This window comes from Molossus molossus, unplaced genomic scaffold (genome assembly GCF_014108415.1).
Source record: "Molossus molossus isolate mMolMol1 unplaced genomic scaffold, mMolMol1.p scaffold_m16_p_6, whole genome shotgun sequence".
In the NCBI taxonomy this organism is placed as follows: domain Eukaryota; kingdom Metazoa; phylum Chordata; class Mammalia; order Chiroptera; family Molossidae; genus Molossus; species Molossus molossus.
The window spans coordinates 63,244,387-63,270,298 of NW_023425399.1; the positions used below are offsets into that span (position 1 = coordinate 63,244,387).

The 25,912-nt window shown below is 38.2% G+C and overlaps 1 protein-coding gene across 2 annotated transcripts in view; it reads left to right on the forward strand.

Moving 5' to 3' along the window:
• The window catches only part of TWSG1 (twisted gastrulation BMP signaling modulator 1), a 64,671-nt gene extending 40,063 nt beyond the window's left edge, over positions 1-24,608 (forward strand). The window contains exons 4-6 of one of the 2 annotated variants that reach the window (XR_004957124.1): positions 17,790-18,056; positions 19,776-21,922; positions 24,328-24,608. Coding sequence is in view for 1 of the 2 variants with exons in the window: in XM_036245656.1 (XP_036101549.1) it covers positions 17,790-18,056; positions 19,776-19,957 (449 nt within the window). In the remaining variant the exon portion in view is untranslated. Of the gene's footprint in view, positions 1-17,789; positions 18,057-19,775; positions 22,223-24,327 lie in introns of those variants that run through there. The other variant, XM_036245656.1, reaches the window with a different exon arrangement.
• The last annotated feature ends 1,304 nt before the right edge of the window (positions 24,609-25,912 follow it).

Sequence of the window (25,912 nt, forward strand, 5' to 3'; positions counted from 1 at the left end):
TACCAGTGAGACTGAGAATCTGTTCAGAGATTTAAGGACTAGTATTTACTTTTCTGTGAATTGTTTGTTCATATCTTTTGCCCATTTCTCTAGTGGATTATTGTCTTTTTATTATTTAGAAGTTTAAAAAATATGTATTAGGGATATAACCCCAATATCTGTATTCTCAGTTAAATTTTTTTTTTCACTCGATCATTTAAATTTTAGACTTGCTTTGTTATTTTTAATCCTGGAAAGTTTTTTATTTTATGTAGTAAACTTTGTCAGTGTTTTATTTTATTACTTATAGATTTTGAGTCATAGTTAGCCCCACCACCCAGTCCCAGATGGTATTTGTTTGGCTTTATTTGTTTGTGTTTATTTATTCATTTATTTAAACAAAATTTTTTTCTTTATTGACTTTTAGAGAGAGAGGAAGGGAGAGGGAGAGAGAGAGAGAGAGAAACATCGATGAGAGAGAACATCGATTGCCTCCTGTGTGCCCCCCGCTGGGGATTGGGCCCACAACCTGGGCGTGTGTCCTAGCTGGGAATCAAACTGGTGACCTCTGGTGCATGGGTCAACTCTCAACCACTGAGCCACACTGGCCGGACGTTTGTGTTTGTTTTATTTTACATGTATCTGTCTAATATATTTGAAATTTTTTCTGGTTTATGTGTAAACACTGGATCCAGTTTTTTCTTTTTCAAACAACTATCACTATTATAGAAGTGTTATTTATAAAATCTTAATATGATTTATTCAAAAGGCTGTCTTCCCCCAAACATTTGATATACCACCTTATCATATGTACTTTGCTTTATTTCTGGTTATTCCATTAATCTGTTTCTATCTATTCGTGCATCAGTAGCATACTGTGTTAACATCTAATATAGTAAAGGACCTTTCCCCCATTTCTCTTCTGCCTGGAATATATTAATTTCAAATATATGTGCACACATAGTAGAGTTGATAAGAGGAAATTTTTTTCTTCCCTTTGTATTTGCATATGTTCTTTGTAAAGGACTTTCCAAACAGGCTTAGCATTAGAAACCGATTCTCCAAAAAGTTATTAATATTTTAAACAAAGAGAACATTGACTTCATTTTTCTTAAACAGTTTTCCCCCCTGAGATTTTCTGCTCTAAAGGACAGAACCAGACCACTGACAATATTAAATTTTTGTGTAATTGAAATGCTTTTTTTTTGTATTCTGGATCTAGCATTAGACTGGACAATGTGTTGCAACAATACTAATTGATCTTTTAAAAGGAGCCACGTAAACTAAATCTGGCTTTAACTAAAATGGCTTCCTGCTTTGACTTCTAGTTTTATTTACTCACCTGCTTTATAGTTTCTGTTCTTTAATTTCTAGTTTATGGTTATTGTTCGATTTTTAACCCCTTAGATTAATTTTACCTGTTCTATAATATATAAATGTAATTATCTAGTACCATACAGTAGCTTAAAATGCACTTTAGAAAGACAGGAAATGATGCATAATTTAATAATAGACTGACTAATTCAAGAAATTATAACTTGCCCTGGCCAGTTTGGCTCAGCAGTTGAGAGCATTGGCCTGCAGACCAGAGAGTCCTGGATTTGGTTCTTGCTAGGGGCACGTACCGAAAAAATAAAAAAGAAAGAAAGAAAGAAATTATAACTTGATCCATGTTTAATGTCCTTTTAAACAGTGAATTAATGGCAAATATTAAGTTATAAGGAAAAAATGAATAACTTACACCAATGAAGAAAAAACATAGTAACCATCAACTTTTTCATATTGGAACACTATCTCATAGAACACTAGAATTCAGTGGTGCACTGTTTGGATAATGTTAATTTGGAAATACTAGATTTGTTCTGAGACTAAGGTCACTTTTAGTTCTTAAGGAAAATATTCTAGGTTCTAAGACTAGACTGGGAAGCATGCTGAAAAACAGCTTAGTAGCAACAACTTAACCCATTTTGCCACACCATCTCACAGATTCCAGAACTTACCCTGGTGAGTAGAAAAAAGGAGCTTTGAAAAAGGCTTGCCCTGGCCAGTTTGGCTCTGCGTTTAGAGTGTTGGCCTGCAGACCAAAGAGTCGTGGGTTCAATTCCAATCAAGGGCATGTACCTTGGTTGCGGTTTGGTCCCTGGCCCAGGTCAGGGTAATGTGGGAGGCAACCAGTCGATGTGTCTCTCTCTCTGCACCCCCCCCCCCGCCCCCATTCCACTCTATCTGAAGGTAAATGGAAAAACATCCTCGAGTGAGGAATAAAAAAAAAGATGGGAGGTGTCAGATTATGGGAAATACCTATAGAAGCCAGAAAAACAAGATCAGATAGCTATGCACTTGATACTTAGAACACAACCCTAGGACTTTGATAGGCTCTACCACACTGTTGATCAAATGTTTCTTCTCTAATCCTGCCCTAATTTGCTTTGCAATTTTCTTGAATTCTGATGGTCAGTTCATGGCTACAGTTCTAGTACCAACTTGATTGGATCTTGGCATCTTTCTTTTGGTACATCTAGCATTTTTGTTACGAGTCTGCCCCTTTGTATCTCAGATCAGATCTAGGTATGTTCTTTCAGCTCCTATAGAAAATGGATTTCTGTCTTCACACCAACACATTGTTACTTTATAATATTAAAAAACAAATTTGTGCTAAGAGTTCAACTAAACTAGCATGATAAGTGTTTATTTTTGAATCCTTAATGACAAAGTTTTTCTTTCTTTTGCTTTTAAATTACTGATAGTTCTTCCTTTAAGAAAACTATGCAAATTATTTATATACATAATGGTCTGCCCCAAGTTCAGCAGTTGTAAATGTTATATTTGTTTGAATACATGTGCCAAATTGATATGCCAAAGGATATGTGCTTTTTTCTGTTGTTGTGCTTTACTCTGCTAAAGATGTTTCATTGGGTCCAGATGTTAATTGTTACTGAAGAAGTAGTAAGGGCACTGAAGACTGGTCATATTACCTATTCAGAGTTCACTTTTTTAAAAATGTATATGTTTTATTGATTTTAGAGCGAGAAAGGGAGAGAGAGATTGAGAAACATCAATGAGAGAAACATCCATCAGCTGCCTCCTCCATGCCTCCCACTAGGGTTGAGCCTGCAACCCTGATATATACCCTGACCGGGAATCAAACCGGTGACCTCTAGGTGCACAGGACCACGCTCAACCAACTGAGCCACACCAGCCAGAGCCAGAGTTTACTTTTAAAACTGATGTATTTCCAGATCTTAGCTATTGTGTCCATCAGTAGATGAGTAGTTTTAAAAACTGTGGTACATTTACACAATGGAATACTATGCAGCTATAAAAAAAAGAAGGATCTCTTATCCTTTGAGACAACATGGAGGGATCTGGAGAGTAGTATGCTAAGCGAAATAAGCCAGTCAGAGAAAAACAAATATCACGTGATCTCAGTTATATGTAGAAAGTAACGAATAAAATAAACTGACAAACAAAATAGATCCAGAGACATGGAAGCAAGGAACAGACTGATGAACCTCAGGAGGGGCAGGAAGAGATAAACCAAAGAACTTATATGCATATATGTATAACCAATGGACACAGATAATAGTGTGGTAAAGTCAGGGTTAGGGCAGGAGTGAGGAGGAGGGGTCAGTGGAAAAAAGGGAGGATATCTGTAATACTTTCAACAATAAAGATCAATTAAAAGAAAGAATGATGTATTGATAAGAAAGATAAATTATCCATATTAATGTCTGTGTGTCAGATTTACAAAGGAGCCGACTGAAAGAGCTCCCAGTGGCCAAAGCTGGGAAAATTAAGCAACAGAATAAATTAGTATTAGATTACAACCCAAAGCATAAAATAAATATTCATAAGGCCATACTGATATAAATAAATGATTAAATAAATTAATTAGTGGAGAAGAGACAAATCTCCCACGCAAAAGAATTAGAAATAACTTTTGTTGATACTTTGCCCTCAAGGATGGGGAACATAACTCCACACTCCTTAAATGTTGATTGCTCCTAGTGACTTCCTTCTGAAGGGTACAGTATGGAAATGGGGGAAAAAATAGTAACTTTGCAGTGGGGAAATCTGACATACTCAATTTCAGCAGGTGCTTAAGGTCAACATCAGTCATAAATCTTGTTGACAGTATGTACCCTTGATCTGAAGTGATAGAAATAGTACTTCACCTCTGTGGTCTTCCTCCCAAGAACCCATAACCCAGATCTCATAATGAGAAAAATATACAAATTCTAAAAGTGGGGTATCCTACAAAATACCTCATTAGTACTACGCAAAACTATCAAGGTCAACCCTGACCGTTTTTCCTCAGTGGTTAGAGCTTTAGCCCTCAGACAAAAGAGTTGCAGGTTCGATTCCTGGTCAAGGGCATGTACCTGGGTTGCAGGTTCGATCCCCGGCCCCAGTCGGGTTTGTGCAGGAGGCAACCAATCAATGTGTCTCTCCCACATCGATGTTTCTCTCCCCCCACCCCACTCCCTTCCACTTTATCTAAAAATCAGTGGATATCCTCGGATGAGGATTAACAACAACAACAAAATGTCAGAGTCATCAAAAATTAGGAAAGTTTGAGAAATTGCCACAGCCAAGAGGAGGCTAAAGAGACCCGATGATTTAATGCAGTGTGGCATCCTAAGTGGGATCCTGGAATGGAAAAAAGAATTAGGTAAATACTATGTAAAACTGAATAAAGTATGGACTGTAGTTAATGATAACGTATCAGTGTTGGTTCATTAATTGTAACAAAGGTACCATGCTATGTAAGATGTTAACAATATGGGACCCTGGGTGATGGGGTATGAGAGTACGCCATGTTTTCACTTTTTCTGTAAAACTGTTATTAAAAAGTCTATTAAAAAATAGATTACAGCCCTAGCTGGTTTTGCTCAGCAGTTAGAGCTTTGGCTCACGGACACACAATTTCAGTCAATTGTGGTTCAGTCCCTAGCCCTGGTCAGGGTTGTGTGGGAGGTAACCAGATGGTGTGTCTCTCACATTGATGTTTCTCTCTCTCTCCCTCCTACTCTTATCTGAAGATAAACAGAAAAATATCCTTGGGTGAAGATTAAAAAAAAAAGATTACAACCCTAGCCAATTGATTGGATGTTATCCTGTGCATCGAAGGGATGCTGGTTCAATTTCCAGGGTACATGACTGGGTTTCGGGCTCGATCCCTGGTAGGGGGTGTGCCGGATGCAGCCAATGGATGTTTCACTCTCACATTGATGTTTCTCTCTCTTTCCCTCTCACTCCCTTCCTCTCTGTAAAAATCAATAAAAAATCTTTAAAAAAAAAAAAAAAGATTACAGAGGAAAAAATAGCATGGACAGTATGATCCTATATGAAAGAAATATCTATCCGAGTATCTTATTGTCAGAATAAAGCGATTTATTTTAAAAAAACCTTAGGATTTTTATTGGAAGTGTGCCAACTAGAGATAAATTTGTGGAAACTTCATATAGTTTTAATATTGAATCTTCCTACACTAAGCATGGTATCACTTTCTTTTTAATGTCTTTATGTCTTTCAATAAAGATTTGCACATCTAAATGGTTATTAAAAGATTTATCTTGTCAAAAGAAAGAAATTAAGTTTAAAGTGTTTATCAGTACATTAAAACAAAGGACAGTAGTGTTGGTACTATAAAAGTAGGAAACCAGATGGGACTCTACTGTTGAATGAATTAATTGTAAACATCTGTATCTTGATGCTTCTTTAAAGATATCTTGAAGAAAAAAAATATTCTAACTTCTTAGATCATGCATTTCATATATACTGTGTGACTCACTATAGATTTTGTTTAGTGAAAGAATCTTTAATTCTTTAAAATGTCAATGTAACAATTTCTAAGATGAATTTAGTCAGTCAAGGAATATTTTGTGAGAATAATAACTAATGCTTATAAAACATCTTTTATATATCAAGCACTTTTCATATATTAATTCATTTAATGGATGACCCAGCAGTTCTCAACCTGTGGGTAGCGACCCTTTCACCGGGGTTGCCTAAGACCATCAGAAAACACACATTTCTGATGGCGATGCATAACTGTAGCAAAATTACAGTTAAGAAGTAGCAACGAAAATAATTTTATGGTTGGGGGTCACCACAACATGAGGAACTGTATTAAAGGGTCGTGGCATTAGGAAGGTTGAGAACCACTGATTTAGTCCTTTCAACAAACCTAAGATGTGTGAGGGTGTTATGATTCCTAATCTGTTTTACAGAAGAGGAAACTCAAATCAGAAAGTTTAAATGACAGCTAGTCTGAAGGAAAGATCAGACAGTTAGTCTGGAGGAAAACTAGGATTCAAGCCAGTCTGGCTTTCCAATTCATGCCCTGTGACACATTACTTTATGTGGCTTCTTGTATGATATGCGTTATATGTTACTCAGCTCCTTGTGAAGATGAAGGTGAAGATGATATTATTCTAAAATCATACAACACTGTAGCTTTCATTTAAAGCCATTAAAACTATCACTCTTAAGGTAGTCAGTGATGTTGGATTTAATAAATAGATATTTACAACTACTGATGATTCATAATTTATATAAAGATAATTGGGATTGGAGACAAAGCTGTATTCCATGAACTCTAAAAGTTCTCTTTGGATTTAGCCAGACGGTCTGAGAACTGCATAATTACACTACATTGTTATGGCCCTTCATAAAATTGCCTCTGCCCTACTATACTGGCATTATCAATTGAGTCTGCATTGAGAGGCATTGCATAACTGACGACTCATGAGAGGACAGATGGTGGTAAGATATTTTATGTTTATGGAAAGAGGGCATGGGTTTTTAAAAAATCAAGGAAAGTTGCTGTAAACAATGACATGTTCTCCTGTCTCAGTTTTAGACATTATTTATTTTAGTGGTGTCCATTTTGCATCACTGCATCTTCTACATAGTATCAAATTGTTTCTTTTTTGGTAATACATAGTTTAAAATCAGTAGAAGTTATTTTTGTTTTGTTTCAGAAAAAGAATTATAGTATTAATCTAATTCTTTTAAAAACTATACCCACTGGTGGTTCTGATTTACTCCCTTTATGCTGAGAAAGTTAAAACTTCTGTTCATTCTATACTCCTCTCAAAGTTACGTCTATTTGATCACATGCGCTGTATCCCATTGCCCTTTCTGGGTAACTGTAGGGTACATTCTGCTTTAGGGATCTAGCTGCAAAGGTTACAGTCTCTTCTAATGCAGCTGTTTTCAAACTTTAATTTTTTAAAATGTTTTTATTGATTTTTTTTTTTTTTATCCTCACCCGAGGACATTTTTTGTTCAGAAAGAGTGGGAGGGAGAGAGAGAGAGAGAAACATCGACGTGAAAGGTACACATCGAGTGGCTGCCACCTGCACAACCCAACCAGGGCTGGGGACAAACCGCAACCAAGATACGTGCCCTTAGTGGGAACCGAACCCGGGTCTCTTTGGACCGCAGGCCGATGCTCTAACCGCTGAGCAAAACTGCCAGGGTTTTTTTTGTTTTGTTTTTTTTTTTTTTAGAGAGGAAGGGAGAGAGAGAGAAATAGCGTTATGAAAGAGATATATCAATCAGCTACCTCCTGCACGGGGATCGAGCCCGCAACCCAGGCATGTACCCTGACTGGGAATCGAACTGGGACCTCTCAGTCCATGGGACTATGCTCAGTCCACTGAGCCACACCAGCTGGGCAAGACAAGAGTATTTTTTTTTATCTTCACCCGAGGACATTCCTCCATTTGTTCTTGTTGTTGTTGTTGTTCAGATAGAGTGGGAGGGAGAGAGAGGAAGAGAGAAAGAGAGAGAAACATCAACATGAAAGGGACACATCGATTGGCTGCCTACTGCACGACCCAATCAGGGCTGGGGACAAACCGCAACCAAGGTACGTACCCCTAGCGGGAACCAAACCCAGATCTCTCTGGACCGCAGGACCATGCTGTAACTGCTGAGCCAAACTGGCCAGGGCGACAAGAGTATTTTTAATAGCCTTGCAGATAATTGTGAATATTCTTTGTTTTTTATCCTCACCTGAAGACATTTTTCCATTTTTTGTTTAGGTAGAGTGGGAGGGAGAGAGAGGAACAGAGAGAGAGAGAGAAACATCGACGTGAAAGGGACACATCGAGTGGTTGCCACCGCATGATCAACCAGGGCCGGGGACAAACTGCAACCAAGGTATGCGCCCTTAGCGGGAATTAAACCCAGGTCTCTCAGGACTGCAGGCCAGTGCTCTAACCGCTGAGCCAAACTGGCCAGGGTGTGAATATTCCCCTTTGATGCTACACTCAAACTAGACAATTGATAATTTCTTTTTTTTTTAATCCTCACCCGAGGACATTTTTGCATTTATCTTCAGATAGAACAGGAGAGAGAGAGGGAGGAAGAGAGAGAGAAATATCCATGTGAGAGAGACACATCGAGTGGTTACCACCCACATGACCCCAGCCGGGCCAGGGACAAACTGAAACCGAGGTACGTGCCTTTAGCGGAAACCAAACCCGGGACTCTCTAGTCCCCAGGCTGTCACTCTAACTGCTGAGCCAAACTGGCCAGGGCGGTAATTTCTTTATTTGTTTAATTTTTATTCATTGATTTTCGAGAGAGAGAGAGGGGAAGGGAGGGGGGGGAGAGAGAAAGAGAGAGAGAGAGAGAGAGACATCGATTTGTTGTTCCGCTTATCTAAGCATTCATTGATTTATTCTTGTATGTGCCCTGACTGGAGATTGAGCCCACAACCTTGGCATATTAGGACAACACTCTAACCTGTTGGTGGATTTTAAACTGTATCTTTCATTCTCTTACATAAACGCCAACTACTTTAAAATGCAAGTCACCATTTCTTATCCTTCCTTTTAGCTATCATCATCATTATTATTATTATTATTATTATTTTTTTTCCTCACCCATGGACACTTTTGCTTGTATCTTCAGATAGAGTGGGAGGGAGAGAGACAGAGAAACATCAATGAGAGAGAGACATTGAGTGGCCACCACCCACACGACCCCATCCTGGGCCGGGGACAAACCACAACTGAGGTACATGCCCTTAGCAGGAACCAAACCCGGGACTCTCTGGTCCACGGGGCCGACACGCTAACCGCTGGCCAGGGGCTATTATTATTATTTTTTAATCCTCACCCAAGGATATTTTTTAATTTTTTTTTTTTTTTTTAATGATAGAGTAGGAGGGAGGGGGGAGAGGAAGAGAGAGAGAGAGAAAAAACAGCAATGTGATAGAGACACATCAGTTGGTTGCCTCCCTCATGATTCCAACCCAGGCCCAGGATCAGACCCACAACCAAGTGACTTCTGGTTCAACACAGTAGTTTAAGTTTACACATTTTCACCCTTCAGTATCTACTATTAACACATATGTATTTTTTAAAAAAATATAATTTAAGTCCAGCCAGTGTGGTTCAGTGGTTGAGTGTCAACCCATGCACCAAAAGGTCGCCTGTTCGATTCCCAGTTAGGACACATGGCCAGGCTTTGGGCCCGATCCCCAGTGGGGGGTATACAAGAGGCGGGCAGTTGATGTTCTCTCTCATTGATGTTTCTCTCTCTCTCTCCCTTTCTAAAATCAATAAAGGAAAAAAAAAGTTATAAAATATAATTTAAAAACTAAAATTACTACTTACATCCATACAGCAAATTCACACTGCAGGAAGGTATATGCAATGAAATGTCTCCCTCTTTTATGCCCACTCCCTCTCCCTAAAGGTAAGTGTTTCTCATACCTTCCAGTAAAGGAGTACATATTTTTCACACTTTTTATTGTATAAAAAGTATAATAAATAAACTCCAAGATACCTTTAGAATAACTAATTTTACTTGGATCAGAGGCATCCTTTATTTATTTTCTTTATTGATTTTAGAGAGAAAGGAAGAGAGAGAGGGAGAGAGAGAGAAACATCGATGAGAGGGAACATCAATTGGCTGCCTCCTGCATGTCCCCCACTGGGGATTTGGCCCACAACCTGGGCATGTCCCCTGATCTACCTCTTGGTGCACGGGTTGACGCTCAACCACTGAGTTATACCGGCTGGGCCAGAAGCATCCTTTAATAACATTTTTTTTCATTTAGAAAAAATACTTATATGAATCACATATCAAAGAGTTTTTGTTTTTTCAGCACTGGAAAGGTCTAACTTTTGAAAGAGTTAACAAGAGTTTATCTCCAACAAGTTCTAAAAATGAATAACTTTAGTTTACCACCACCACCACCAAAATAATGATCAAACCATTTAATATTATAAGTATTTTAAATACTTTGGCTAATAATCCAAATTTGAAGCATAGAAAGAAGATCACTTTAGCCACATGTAAGTAAACAAGGGGAATAGTAGGGAGAGATGAGTGAGAGAGGTGGGTAAGGGCCAGGCTTTATAGGCTATGGAAAGGAGTTTGGATGGAAACCCATTGGAGAGTGTATAGTGATGATATCTAAATTACATTTTTAAATGATCATTCTAGCTACCATATGGAAGGTGAACTTTAGGATATAAAGAGAAGAGACGGGGCAACAGTTACGCAGTTGCAGTAGTTCAATTTAAAAGATGACAGTAGCCCGGCTGTAATGGCTCGGTGGAGTGAGCATCATCCCATGCACTGAGAGGTCATGATTCAATTCCTGGTCAGGGCACATGCCTGGGTTTTAGGCTCCATACCCAGTAGGGGGCATACAGGAGGCAGCCAATCGATGTTTTCCTCTGACTTCAATGTTTCTCTCTCTCTTTCCCCCTCCCTTCCTCTCTCTTTAAAAATCAATTAAAATATTTTTTTAAAAGTATAATGTTCATGAACAGAATTCCAGAGAACTCTGTTCCAGCCATTATTGCTACTATAAACAAACTACCTCAAAACATAGTGGTTTAAAATAATTAATAAAATCACTTAGTTAGCTCACAGACCTGCATGTTGGGCATGGTTCTTTGGAGTTGCTCTGTTGTATTAAACATAGTGTCAGCTGGGACAGCTCGAAAGCTGGGGTGGATTAAACATTTTCTCAGCTCTCCCTTTTATAGCAAGACTCCTTTAAAAAGTTTTCTATGGTCACTATCTCTAATTTTTTTCTGCCATTTTCTTTCTCTTTTTTAAAATTCTCACCCAAGGATATTTTTCCATTGCTTTTCAGACAGAGTAGGAGGGAGGGAGAGAGACAGAAAATCGATGTGAGAAAGACATATTGATTGGTTGCCTCCCACACCACCCCAACCAGGGACAGGGATCGAACCTGCAACCAAAGTACATGCTCTTGACGGGGATCAAATCTGTGACTCTTTGGCCTGCAGGCCAATGCTCTAACCACTGAACAAAACTGGCCAGGGCATGCCATTTTCTCTTTTTATTTATTTATTTTCTGTAATTTTTTTAAAATTAATAATTTATTTTGTTACAGATGTTTCTCCTTTCCCCCCACTGATTCTCCCTCCCCCTCCTTCCCCGCCCTCTCCCCAGCTTTGTTGTCCATGTCTGTTGTTCATGCATACATGCATATAAGTTCTGTGGTTTATCTCTCTCCCCTACCCCCTCTTCTGGGGATAGTCAGTCTGTACCCCACTTCCACAACTCTGAGACTGCCCCATTCCTTAGACTGTAATGTTCATTATATTCCACAAATAAGTGAGATCATATGATACTTGTCTTTCTCTGTTTGGCTTGTTTCGCTTAGGATGATACTTTCCATGTCCCTCCATGTCGTCTCAAAGGATAAGAGATCTTTCTTTCTTACAGCTGCATAGTACTCCATTGTGTATATGTTCCACAGCTTTTTTATCCATTCGTTTACTGATGGATATTTGGGCTGTTTCCAGATCTTAGCTGTTGTAAATAGTGCTGCTACAAACATGGGGGTACATATATTCTTTCTGATTGGTGTTTCAGGCTTCTTAGGGTATATTCCTAGAAGTGGGATCACTGGGTCAAATGGCAATTCAATTTTAAATTTTTTGAGGTAACACCATATTGTTTTCCATAGTGGCTGCACCAGTCTGCATTCTCACCAGCAGTGTACTAGAGTCCTCTTTTCTCTACACCTTGTCAACACTTGTTGTTTGATGATTTGTTGATGGCGGTCATTCTGGCAGGTGTGAAGTGATACCTCATTGTTGTTTTAATTTGCATCTCTCTGATGATTAGTGATGTTGATTATTTCTTCATATGACTCTTAGCCATTTGCATGTCCTGTATGGAGAGGTGTCTATTCAGCTGCTCTGCCCATTTTTAATTGGGTTCCTTGTCTTCCTTTTGTTGAGTTGTATGAGCACTCTATATATTGGAAACTAACTCCTTATCTTATATATCATTGGCAATGATGTTCTCCCATAGAGTGGGTTGCCTTTCCATTTTGATGGTTTTTTTCTTTTGCTGTGCAGAAGCTTTTTTGTTTGAAGTAGTCCCATGTGTTCATTTTTACCTTTTTTCTGTTGCCTTAGGTGATGTCTCAGTGAAAATTCTGCTGCGTATGATGTCTGAAATTTTGTTGCCTACATTTTCTTCTAGGATTTTTATGGATTCATGTGTCACATTTAAGTCTTTTATCCATTTTGGGTTTATTCTTGTGTATGGTGTAAGTTGATGGGCTAGTTTCTTTTTTTTGCATGTAGCTGTCTAATTTTCCCAGCACCATTTATTAAAGAGGCTGTCTTTACTCCACTGTATGCTCTTGCTTTCTTTGTCAAATATTAATTGAGCATATTGTCTTGGGTCCATTTCTGGGTTCTCTGTTCTGTTCCCCTGGTCTATATGCCTGTTCTTGTGCCAGTACCAGGCTGTTTTGATTACAGTCGCTTTGTAGTATAACCTGAAATCTGGAATTGTGATCCCTCCTACTTTGTTCTTCTTTTTCAAGATTGCTGTGGCTATTCGAGGTCTTTTTTTTGTTCCATATGAACTTTTGAAGTACTTGTTTTAGTTCTGTGAAGTATGTCGTTGGTATTTTGATGGGGATTGCATTGAATCTATAGATTGCTTTGGGTAATATGGACATTTTAATGATGTTAATTCTTCCAATCCATGAACAAGGTATGTGCTTCCACGTTTTTATATCTTCCTCTATTTCTTTTTCCAATGTCCTGTAGTTTTCTGCCAATAGGTCCTTTATTTCTTTGGTTAAGTTTATTCCTAGGTATCTTATTTTTTTTGCCACAATGGAAATTGGATTGTTTTCTTAGTTTCTCTTTCTGTGAGTTCATAATTGATGTATAAGAATACCATCGACTTCTTGACGTTAATTTTGTATCCTGCTACTTTTCCAAATTTATTTATTAAGTCTAGTACATTTTTGATGGAGTCATTAGGGTTTTCTATGTATAATATCATGTCATCTGCAAATAATGACAATTTCACTTCCTCCTTTCCAATTTGGATTCCTTTTATTTTTTCTTCGTGTCTGATTGCTGTGGCTAAGACTTCCAGTACTATGTTAAATAAGATTTGTGAAACTGGGCATCCCTGTCTTGTTCCTGTTCTTAAGGGAAATGCTTTTAGTTTTTGCCCATTGAGTATGATGTTAGCTGTACGTCTTTCATATATGACCTTTATTATGTCTAGATATGATCCCTCTATTCCCACATTATTGAGCGTTTTTATCAGAAATGGATGCTGGATTTTGTTGAAGGCTTTTTAGGCATCTATTGATATGATCATGTGGTTTTTATTCTTCATTTTGTTTATGTGGTGTATCACATTTATTGATTTGCGAATATTGTACCAGCCTTGCATCCCTGGGATGAATCCCACTTGGTCATGGTGAATAATTTTTTTTGATTTATTGCTGGATCCAATTTGCTAGTATTTTGATCAGTATTTTGGCGTCTATGTTCATCAGGGATATTGGCCTGTAGTATTCTTTATTTGTAGTGTCTTTTTCTGGTTTTGGAGTTAGAATTATGCTGGCCTCATAAAACGAGTTTGAAAGTCTTTCTTCTTCTTCAGTTTTTTGAAATAGTTTAAGAAGAATGGGTATTCTTTTTTGAATGTTCGGTAAAACTCCCCCGTGAAGCCATCCGGGCCTGGGCTTTTGTTTGCTGGGTGTCTTGATTACATCTTCAATTTCTTCTTTTATTTTTGGTCTCTTCAAGTTTTATATCTCTTCCCGGTCCAGTTTTGGTAGACTGTGTTTCTAGAAATTTGTACATTTTGCTTAGATTGTCGAATTTATTGCCATATAATTTTTCATAGTAGTTGTTAATGATCTTCTGTATTTCTGTGGTATCAGTTGTTACTTCTCCTCTTTCATTTCTGATTTTGTGTATTTGGGTTCTCTCTCTTTGTTTCTTGGTGAGTCTAGCTAAGGGTCCATCAATCTTGTTTATCTTTCGAAAAACCAGTTCTTTGTTTCATTGATCCTTTCGATTGTTTTTTTGGTCTTTTTGTCATTTATTTCTTCTCTGATCTTTACTATTTCCTTCCTTCTACTTGCTCTAGGGTTTTCTTTTTGTTTGCTTTCTAGTTCTTTAAGTTGTGAGGTTAGGTAGTCTATTAGAGATTTTTCTTGCTTCTTGAGGTAGGCCTGTAGTGCTATGAACTTCCCTCTCAGAACTGCTTTCGCTGTATCCCATAGGTTTTGCGTTGTTGTGTGTTCATTTTCATTGGATCCCAGGATGTTTTTAATTTCTTCCTTGATCTCCTCATTGACCCATTTGTTGTTTAATAACATGCTATTTAGCTTCCATGTGTTCAAATGTCTTTGCATGTTTTTGTTGCAGTTGATTTCTGGTTTCATGCCATTGTGATCTGAGAAGATGCTTGATATGATTACAGTCTTCTTGAACTTGTAGAGACTTAATTTGTGTCCTAACCTGTGGTCTATCTTTGAGAATGTCCCATGTGCACTTGAGAAGACTGTGAATTCTGTAGTTTTGGGGTGTAATTCTCTGTAGATATCCATTAAATCCATTCGGTCTAGTGCTTCATTTAGAGTCTGTGTTTCCTTGCTAATTTTTGTCTAGAGATCGATCGTGATTTCAGCGGGGTGTTGAAGTCCCCTGCTATGATTGTATTGCTATCTATTTCTCCTTTGAAGTCTTCCAGAAGACTTTTAGTATATTTTGGTGTTCCTATATTGGGTGCATATATGTTTGTCAAGGTTATATCTTCCTGTTGGATAGATCCTTTCAATATTATGCAGTGGCCTTCTTTGTATCTAGTTATGGTCTTCATTTTGAAATCTATTTTATCAGATATGAGTATTGCTACCCCAGCTTTTTATTCCTTTTCGTTTGCTTAGAAGATTTTTTTCCATCCCTTCACTTGCAACCTATGTGAGTCTTTTGTTGTGAGGTGAGTCTCTTGTAAACAACATATAGATGAGTCATGCTGACTTTTTATTTTTATTTTTTTTCTGGCTGTTGTTATTATTATTTTTTATTTTTTAATTTAATTTTTGTTACAGATATTTCTCCTTTTTTACTCCATTGACCCCCTCTTACCCGTCCCCAGCTTTGTTGTCCATGTCCATTGGTTATGCGTACATGCATATAAGTTCTGTGGTTTATCTCTTCCCGCCCCCACCACCCCCTCTTCTGAGGGTTATCAGTCTGTACCCTACTTCCGTGTTTCTGGGTCTATCCTATTCCTCAAACTGTTCTATTCATTATATTACATATATAAGTGAGATCATGTGGTATTTGTCTTTTTCTGCTTGGCTAGTTTCACTTAGGATAATACTTTCCAGATCCCTCCATGTTGTCTCAAAGGATAAGAGATCTTTCTTTCTTACAGCTGCATAGTACTCCATTGTGTATATGTCCCACAGCTTTTTTATCCATTCGTCTACTGATGGACACTTGGGCTGTTTCCAGATCTTAGCTATTGTAAATAGTGCTGCTACAAGCATGGGGGTACATATATTCTTTCTGATTGGTGTTTCAGGCTTCTTAGGGTATATTCCTAGAAGTGGGATCACTGGGTCAAATGGAAGTTCAATTTTTAATTTTTTGAGGTAACACCATATTGTTTTCCCTAGTGGCTACACCAGTCCTGCATTCCTACCAGCAGTGAACGAGAGTCCCCTTTTCTCCACATCCTCACCAACTCTTGTTTGATGATTTGTTGATGGCGGCCATTCTGACAGGTGTAAGGTGATACCTCATTGTTGTTTTAATTTGCATCTCTCTGATGATTAGTGATGTTGATCATTTTTTCATATGTCTCTTGGCCATTTGTATGTCCTGTTTGGAGAGGTGTCTATTCAGCTGCTCTGTCCATTTTTTAATTGGGTTCTTTGTCTTCTTTTTGTTTTGTTGTATGAGTATTCCACATATTTTGGAAATTAACCTCTTATCTGATATATCATTGGCAATGATGTTCTCCCATAGAGTGGGTTGCCTTTCCATTTTGATGGTTTTTTTCTTTTGCTGTGCAGGAGCTTTTTAGTTTGAAGTAGTCCCATGTGTTCATTTTTACCTTTTTCTGTTGCCTTAGGTGATGTATCAGTGAAAATTCTGCTGCGTATGATGTCCGAAATTTTGTTGCCTACATTTTCTTCTAGAATTTTTATGGGTTCATGAGTCACATTTAAGTCTTTTATTCATTTTGAGTTTATTTTTGTGTATGGTGTAAGTTAATGGGCTAGTTTCTTTTTTTTGCATGTAGTTGTCCAATTTTTCTAACACCATTTATTAAAGAGGCTTTCTTTACTCACTGTATGCTCCTGCCACCTTTGCCAAATATTAATTGAGCATATTGCCTTGGGTCCATTTCTGGGTTCTCTGTTCTGTTCCACTGGTCTATATGCCTGTTCTTGTGCCAGTACCAGGCTGTTTTGATTACAGTCGCTTTGTAGTATATTCTGATATCTGGTAGTGTGATCCCACCTACTTTGTTTTTCTTTTTCAAAATTGCTGTTGCTATTCGGGGTCTTTTTTTATTCCATATGAACTTTTGAAGTATTGGTTCTAGTTCTTTGAAATATGTCGTTGGTATTTTTATGGGGATTGCATTGATTCTATAAATTGCTTTGGGTAGTATGGACATTTTAACGATGTTAATTCTTCCAATCCATGAACAAGGTATGTGCTTCCACGGTTTTATATCTTCCTCCATTTCTTTTTTCAATGTCCTGTAGTTTTCTGCCAATAAGTCCTTTATTTCTTTGGTTAAGTTTATTCCTAGGTATCTTAATTTTTTTCCCATTATGGTAAATGGGATTTTTTTTTTTCCTTTATTAATTTTAGAGAGAGAAAGTGAGAGGGAAAGAGAGAGAGAAACATCTATTAGAGAGAACATTGATTGGCCACCTCCTGTATGCTCCCCACTGGGTATCTGGCCCACAATCTGGGCATGTGTCCTGACCAGGAATTGTACCAGCAACCTCTTGGGCATGCGTCAGTGCTCAACACTGAGCCACACCGGCTGGACTCATCAATTTCTATTTTATTCACAAAGTGGTAATCCATTTCTGTAATTTATTTTAGTGTTAAATTATTAATTTTGCCCTTCTGGTTGCCTCCTATGTTATTCCACTTGTCCCATCATTCTTTACTTTCTGGCACAAAAAGCGTCAATTTGTCTTTTCCTGGATCCATCCTTAGAATCAGTCTTTTTTCTAAGGGTTTCTCGTTCCTCTTAGTGGAGGATAGGTACTTAGAAAACAAAATATGGGAATGTAGTGTGCTTGATCCTACCGATATGTCATTGCTTTAAGGCCCTCTCAGAAAAAGAAAAAAAACCTAGAGAAATATGTATAATTCTAGATATCACATAATTTTAATATGTTGGAGCTTTGATTGCAGGGCAGTAAATAACAGTAGTTCATGACATTACAATTAGAAGAATATTAAACTTATTCTCTTTGCCTCTCCAACCCCTAGGTATGTGTAATCCTCGAAATTATAGTGACACACCTCCCACTTCAAAGAGCACAGTGGAGGAGCTTCATGAACCAATCCCTTCTCTCTTCCGGGCACTCACAGAAGGAGACACTCAGTTGAACTGGAACATCGTCTCCTTCCCTGTTGCAGAAGAACTTTCACATCATGAGAATCTGGTTTCATTTTTAGAGACTGTAAACCAGCCACACCACCAAAATGTGTCTGTTCCCAGCAATAATGTTCATGCACCTTATTCCAGTGACAAAGGTAATTGCCAACAGTTGACTTTTTCTGTTCTGCCCCCTCACTTTCTATGTGGTCTGTGAGGCCTATATTAAGATTATTTTTTTAGAGCAGCTCTTTGGTTTTGAGTTTGTATAGTCTTAAGTAAATTCTGAATTTTAATTATACCAAATCCCTGAGTAGATAAGAAGTGTCAAGCATGCCCTGGCCAGTTTGGCTCAGCGGTTAGAGTGTCGGCCTGCGGTCCGGAGAGACCCGGGTTCGGTTCCCGCTAAGGGCACGTATCTCGGTTGCAGTTTGTCCCCGGCCCCGGTTGGTTGTGCGGGTGGCAGCCACTCGATGTGTCCCTTTCACATCGATGTTTCCCTCTCTCTCTCTTCCTCTCACTCCCTCCCACTCTGTCTGTACAAAAAAATGGAAAATATCCTCGGGTGAGGATAAAAAAAAAAAAAAAAAAAAAAAAGAAGTGTCAAGCATATTGCCACAACTTCTTCATACTCTTAGTGTTGGAGGCTATACTGGAAGATAGATATATATATTGTCCTAATTTTGATACTTGTTTTAGACTTCAGTTGTTCTTTTTATAAGGTAGCAACAGTGCTGCTTACCTAATACAGTATTGCTTACCAGGTTACATTTAGACTATCCTTGAAAATCATATTTTTATGATAGCTTTGGTACCACGAATGATGCCAGGTTATCAGCTAAATTTCCTTATAAACAAGTTGGTATTACAGACATCTAATTTCCAGGTATAAACTAACTGCATCCAGTTCTCTGCAAATGAGTATTATTGATCAGAAGGGAAACTAAATGAGAGAATGACATATACAATTTTGGGAAACATATTAAAGAACATTTGTTAGTGAGGATAGATCATACCTTTATTTTGGAATGTAAAAGGCATATAACTTAAAGCCTATGGTAGTTTCAGCCCTGGCCGGTTTGGCTCAGCGGATAGAGCGTTGGCCTGTGGTCCGGAGAGACCCGGGTTCGGTTCCCGCTAAGGGCACGTACTTCGGTTGCAGTTTTTCCCCGGCCCTGGTTGGTCGTGCGGGTGGCAGCCACTCGATGTGTCCCTTTCACGTCGATGTTTCTCTCTCTCTCTCTTCCTCTCTCTCCCTCCCGCTCTATCTGTACAAAAAATGGAAAAATGTCCTCGGGTGAGGATAAAAAAAAAAAAAATTGAAATAGTCAGAAGTGGTTGCTTGGAAAGCAGGACTTGAAATTGTTATTGATAAGAAGAATAGTAATTTCTAATAGCTAATGCTGAATTGTGCCAGGCATTGCAAGTCATTTATCATTATTTGAATTACTTAAGTTTGTTTTATTTTATTATAAATTCTCTGTATAACTTTAGAATAGTATTTTTCAAACTTCTTTTAGCTGGAAAATTCTCTCCTCAAAGGAAATCGTATCAGAAATGCCCAGTTTAAAAAGCACAACTCTGATGCATGGCAAAATGTTATTAAACCCAGTAATCTTAACTTTCAGATCAAAGTCTGAAATCTGATAGCGTGACTAAGTAAGCCCGTCGTGTCCTTCAGCTGGAGTGGGAGACTCCCGGCCTCCTTCTCAATGTACTTGACAAATGTGATCTTTTTTCCTATACTTCATCCATTGTTCTGTGCAGACTAGCAATAAGAACTAAGATAAAATAACTTAATAATATTCAGTTAAGTACTGAAGCATTTTATACTTTTCTTATTTCTTGCTCTGAGATCTTAATTTTTTATTTTTCAGAACACATGTGTACTGTGGTTTATTTTGATGACTGCATGTCGATACATCAGTGTAAAATATCCTGTGAGTCCATGGGGGCATCCAAATATCGCTGGTTCCATAACGCCTGCTGCGAATGTATTGGTCCAGAATGTATTGACTATGGTAGTAAAACTGTCAAATGTATGAACTGCATGTTTTAAAGAAGGCAAAGAAATGGAAACCAAAACAGTTGAGTCAAAAACAAAGGTATGAAAAGCTATTCACTAAGGTCTGCTGGTTGCATCAATACCAGCAGGTTAAGAAGATGTAAAGAATTTGGACTGAGTTGCTTTTAAAGTATGTCAAATTCAGTAGTGTGTTAAATTCTGACAACTGCTCACATTGATTTTACTGTCCACTAGCAATAAGCCCTTTCCTCTAAATACATGTACAGCTTTGGTCATATGAGAAGCAATTGCACAGAGAATACTTGAAAAGATCTGAGGTTTCTAACATAAGGCCTGATGTCATTTTCTTATAACATTCCAAAAACTTTTTGTTTTGGAAGTGTTAGAACATGTCAACATAATGTATGTTTTCTTCATGTACTGTTCCTAAGACACTGAGTTTTTATCGTTCTATGCCATTCTTCACTGTGCATTGTATTGTTTATCTGTTCTATAAGTAGGGTAGATATCCAAATATATTACCCTGAGAATTCATTAAAATCACCATTTAAAAAGCTTAATTTTAAACCTTTTTATGTTGGTTTTAGAAAGTAAATGCTTACTATATTTTACAATTTATTATCCTGACATAGTAGAATTCATCCAATAATACACATACTTTAGGGAAAGTTTCTCCTTCTCTTCCGTCCCCCTGCCCAAAGTGCTGATGTAGGTACTAATGAATAATCTTTGTCAAGAATTTCATGGTACACCTATCAGACTGCATTAAATATACTGCTAGCTTAAGTAGTTAGGAAATTAAAGCATTTCTCTGACTTAAGGTACCAGTTTAAAGAGCACTAGGAATGGGAAGACTGTCAGATCAGACTCACATAGAGAAACAAGGAAACAATTTGTCCCTTGTATGGAAATGGTGAAGTTGGAAGGTGAAGCTGTGCTGAAGCGAAGAGTGACCCACTTAGCCTCAGCACACAGCCACATTCTGCCGTGGATGAGTGGTAGGAGAGGCTGAAGAAGATAATTTACGGGTATGAGCTGGGAAGGTTGAAAATCCTGGGGATTCTGATGGGAAACAAACTTAAAACTATTTACATTAATTATTTTGTTGCTTTGTAATCTTTCTTTTAGGTTTATATCTAGAACAAATGTTCTTATTTTAAACAGGTATAATCATACAGTAGGAGGTTAAGATTATGAAACCAAAAAAAAAAAATCTCTGTTCAAGATATTAACCTCAAATATACTACAGAATATTTTGCCAGCTTTTTATATGATGTTTCAATAAAGATAAGCTTAGATACTGTGTGCCCTTCATAGTAATAATATTGTAATCTTCAAGCATCTAAAAATATTTATATTACAGAGACTCTTAACTTTACAAAATTACTGATTTCTCAAATGGGACACATTTGAGTTACACATAACTTTTTAGGAATACCTCTTTGTATGTCTAAATATGTTACATAGATAATGCTCTTAGATACTTTGTATTTATATTCATTATCTGAACAGTAGTTAGTTACAAGATCATATGTAATATTATGATTAACTACCATAAACTTTGAAGCCTTAATACCTTTTCTGCTCTTTCAGATAACTGATGAATAATCAAGGTACCTTAGCTTTTTATAAAGTTGAAATGTAGGTTATGGATGTTGTTTTTTATAGGAAAACATTGGGATTTCCTTTTCTTACTTTTATCTAGAATGCCTCTGTTTAAAAGTGCCTTGAAAACATATTAGCTCCAATAAAGGTGAAAGTTTTCTTGAACTTAAGAAAGTTTTAAAGGAATCTGTAGCCCGTTGGTTCATTTCAACTTTGCAGTTTTTCAGAGTAATTTCATATTTATGTTTAGAATACTTCTGTGTTTATTGACAACATGCTTAATGTTTCCTTTAATACAGGAGCAAACTTTTTAAAACTGCATTCATCATCTTTTTTAGGTCTTCATTATTAAATTTTAAAATGTAATATATCTCTGCCCCCCACATTGGAAAGGTAATTTCTTGAACCATATTATGTTTTAACTGATTTTTCTTACTCTCTTTCTCCCAATAGAAATTATCCCTAAATGTAATGCCCAATTTTCTGGTTTATGAAGGTGTTGAAAGACAAAGTTCACCTGAAAGATTCCATTTCAGTTTTGAATAACAATATTTTTTCAAATTAAAAGTATAAAATTTGGGAAGCCAATAGCCCCACTAAAATTTAGACCTTCTATTCCCATTCTAAGCACAATTCACTTCTACAGAAGCTCTGGTAAAAAAAAAAAAAAAAGTTGTTTTTGGTTTTTTTTTTTCCAAATAAAAGATTAGGTTCTTACCTTTTTTTTTAAATCCTCACCTGAGGACATTCTTCCATTTTTTGTTCAGATAGAGTTGGAGGGAGAGAGAGAGAAACATCGACATGAAAGGTACACATCGAGTGGCTGCCACCCACACGACCCAACCAGGGCCCGGGACAAACTGCAACCGAGGTACGTGCCCTTAGTGGGAACCGAACCCGGGTCTCTGGACCGTAGGCCACTGCTTTAACCGCTGAGCCAAACCGGCCAGGGCAGTTCTTACCTTTTTTATAGCTAGATTAAAAACACCAAAATTTAAATCAATAGGTATTATAAAAGCCGTATATAAAAGGTTCTTTCCTCTAGTAAAACATGTTCTTGCTGCAGATTTTTCTGTCTCCTTCCCCCAGTAACATCTAATTGTTACTGAAACTATAACGGCACCAAATCAAATGGTAATTCGAATAAAATAAGTCTTCATTTACAAAGGATGCTGTAAAGGAGAGACCTTTGTTTAGAAATATAATTTCAAGGGGTTCAGAAAAAAATTGATGAGATGTTAGACTATTTAAACAATAATGTATAAATCACAGTAGCATTAAAATGGAGAAAAGAAACGAAACTTCTGAAAAATGAGGTAAATATATAAATAAGCCACATATTTAAAGTTTGTTTTTATGAAAACTTCTTTGAATATTTTAAGATATATTCTGTGTTTTCATGAGCCTATGTTTATTGTATTTTACATGATCTACAACAAATAAAATTACGTATTTTTTCCTTTGGTTGTACCTATAAACAAAAAAGTATTTTAATAAAATATTGAAATGAGTGAGTCATATTTTTTGTTAACTTCAGCATAGAACATCAAAGTAAGTTTGATGTTTCTGTCTGGTGAGTTTTTTGTTGAAGGTATCAGCCGAAGCATGTCCCCTTCTCTGGATGTCCCTATAGATTCTGTTGAAACAAAGGATCTGTAGCAGTTTGCTCTCTGCTTTTTCAAAATATGCTGTATTCCAATATGGGGTAACCTTTGCAATGAAATAATTAACTGTTCTCCTTGCTCCGAGGGTCTTGTGATGCCAATCAGCCTCACAAGAACTACCTGATGGTTAGAAGGAGTTACAGAAAGATCAAGGTAGGAAGAGAATTCCCAGCTTTCCAGCAGCACTCCTCAAAGGATATTATTCGACTTGAGAGCTATAGGCTATATTCTCATGGTTATTTTACAGAATTCACATTTCTATAGCCTAATGGATGAGGGATCTAGAAATCAGAAATCTCAAGAAGACAGATTACCAGCCTGAGTGACTTAAGGGAATGACAGATCTGACAGCTTTGAGGGTATAGAATTAGTTTCAAGAAAGATAATACATTTGATTAGGAAAGTTGTTTTTTCACGGAAGGTGTCCCACAGCAGTTTGTCACATGGAGCTGAGAGGCAGAGAGGGTCAACCTGGAGATGCAGAGTAAAGAGGGAACACCTCTGAGCCAGAAAAGTCAGCAGGGACCTGACAGCCACCATCTGAGGTGCACTGGCTTAATCAGGCTGCTCCACGCCTGGCATGTTTTGAGTTTCTAAACCAGCAGACACGCCCTTAGCTGTGGGTGTTAGGAGTTATGACTCATACCTTTTAGATTTTTCCTAACAAATAAAAAAATAAATTCATTTCACATTTTTTTACTTTGAAGTCTGTGCTGGAAGGATGAAGTCAGCAATAATTCTAAGGTCTTTTGAGATGAGGATTCTCAGTGCAGAAGCAAAGAAAAAAGATTTCTGCTCTCCCACACTGGTGCTGTGACTCAGAGTGAAGCCTGGAGAAGTGCAGAACCCCTGCCAGTCACAGGCACAGAAATTCCCTCGCTCGGTGAATGTAGCCACTGAAGTTAGACACAGTCATTGCTGAAATATCTTTAGGAGAAAAATTATGTTTCGACCCTCTTTACTTCTGTGCTCCGTACTGCAGCAGAGTGTTCTAAAACACGGGTGCAGGCAGTCACTGCCCCAAGCCCTTGCAGTTTGAGAAAATGGCAAACCTTTTGCTGCTTTGCCTCAGAGGGTTTGAGTTATCCAGTAGGAAGTAGGAGCACCACAGACAACTTGCCTTTTGTTTTCCAGAAGACTCACCTGATCTAGGGCATTTGATGGGCAGGAAGAGTATGAGTGACTTTGGGGCCCTGAAAGAGAAGATGAAGTAGTGTGGGTCCCCCAGACCCTGTGGACCGCCCCAGCCTCAACATGCCTTAGAAGAGGCCAAAGATCTAAGACTTGCCCTGCAGCTCACAAGGAGGCCTGGCTCCTGAGCCTACAGTTGCCTTTTTCTAGAGATTTCAGCCAATGAATATTAGCAGCTCGGCTCAGCCCTCATTGTCCAGGGCCCCCAAACTTGTCTCTGGGATTATGTGAGACCCAAGCAAGGTAGGTGACAGAAGGGGGAGGGGCGGGAAGAGATAAACCAAAGAACTTATATGCATAACCAATGGACACAGACAACAGTGTGGTGAAGGCCTGGGTGGGGGGGGGCGAGGGGCAGAATAGGGTAGAGGAGGTCAGTGGGGAAAAGGGGATATCTGTAATACTTTCAACAATAAAGATTAATTTTTTTGCAAAAAATTGGTGACAGAGCCTCTCTCATGACATGTCGGATGGGACGGGGCTCAGAGTCAGGTTTTATTTAAGTTAAAGAAAATAATGAGGTTTGAAATGCTGCACCCCTGGGTTTGTGGAATGGCTGCTCTTTTCCCAGCCTCAACAACTCGTGTTCTGGGCTGCCTCAGCATCTCACACCACTTTGTCTCTTGTTCCCTCCAGTCCCCTCGCTCCTGGCCGTGCTCTTCTGCAGCACACCCATTCATTCCACCCTTGGGTTTTGTATGAGCTGTTACCTCTGCCATATCTGTTTTTTATGCATATTTTGGTTTCTTGTTCTTATTCAGGACTCAGCTCAAATGTTTCCATTGCCATTTCTAAAGTAGCATCCCCTAACTTCATCACCCCTATACTATTTCCCTGTTTTATTTTTTCAACAGCAGGTAGCTCTCCAAAAGTATTTAGCAGTTATCATCTCTTCTCTACTAGCATGAGGATAAGGACCTTGTTTCTCTTGTTTATCACTACCTTAAACACAGTTCCCCAGCACCCTAAAATGGCAGGCACAAACTGTTTTATGAACAAATGAGTAATAGCACACCCTATCATACTCTGTAGCTCGTCAGCCAGCCTCTTAGGATCCTACCATCTGGTCCTGCTGATCCCTCCAGGCCTACCTGAGAACTCTTCATTTCACAGTCCAGTTGCAGTTCCACTAAGCTGCATCAGCCCTCCTGTAAATGCTGTTCATCAGGTTAGGACACTTTTCCCTCTGTACCCTACCCTTACCTCTCATCTGCTCACTCACAAAGGTCTCAGGTTAGCCTTCATTATTCTAGGGCCCCTGAATCATTTCAAGTTTGAAAAACAGGTTCTTATTAAGCAAGACAGTTAACTATGGTTTCTCATGACCAATTAAAAATGGATAAAGGTCATACCCTGGCTGGCTTGGCCCAGCAGTTGGAGCGCCGGCCCACAGACCAATGAGGTGCGGGTTTGATTCCTGTCAGGGGCATGTACCTCGACTATGGTTTGTCCCCTGCCCTGGTCGGGTTGTGTGGGAGGTACCAGTTGATGTATCTCTCTCACATCAATGTTTTTCTCTCTCCCTCTC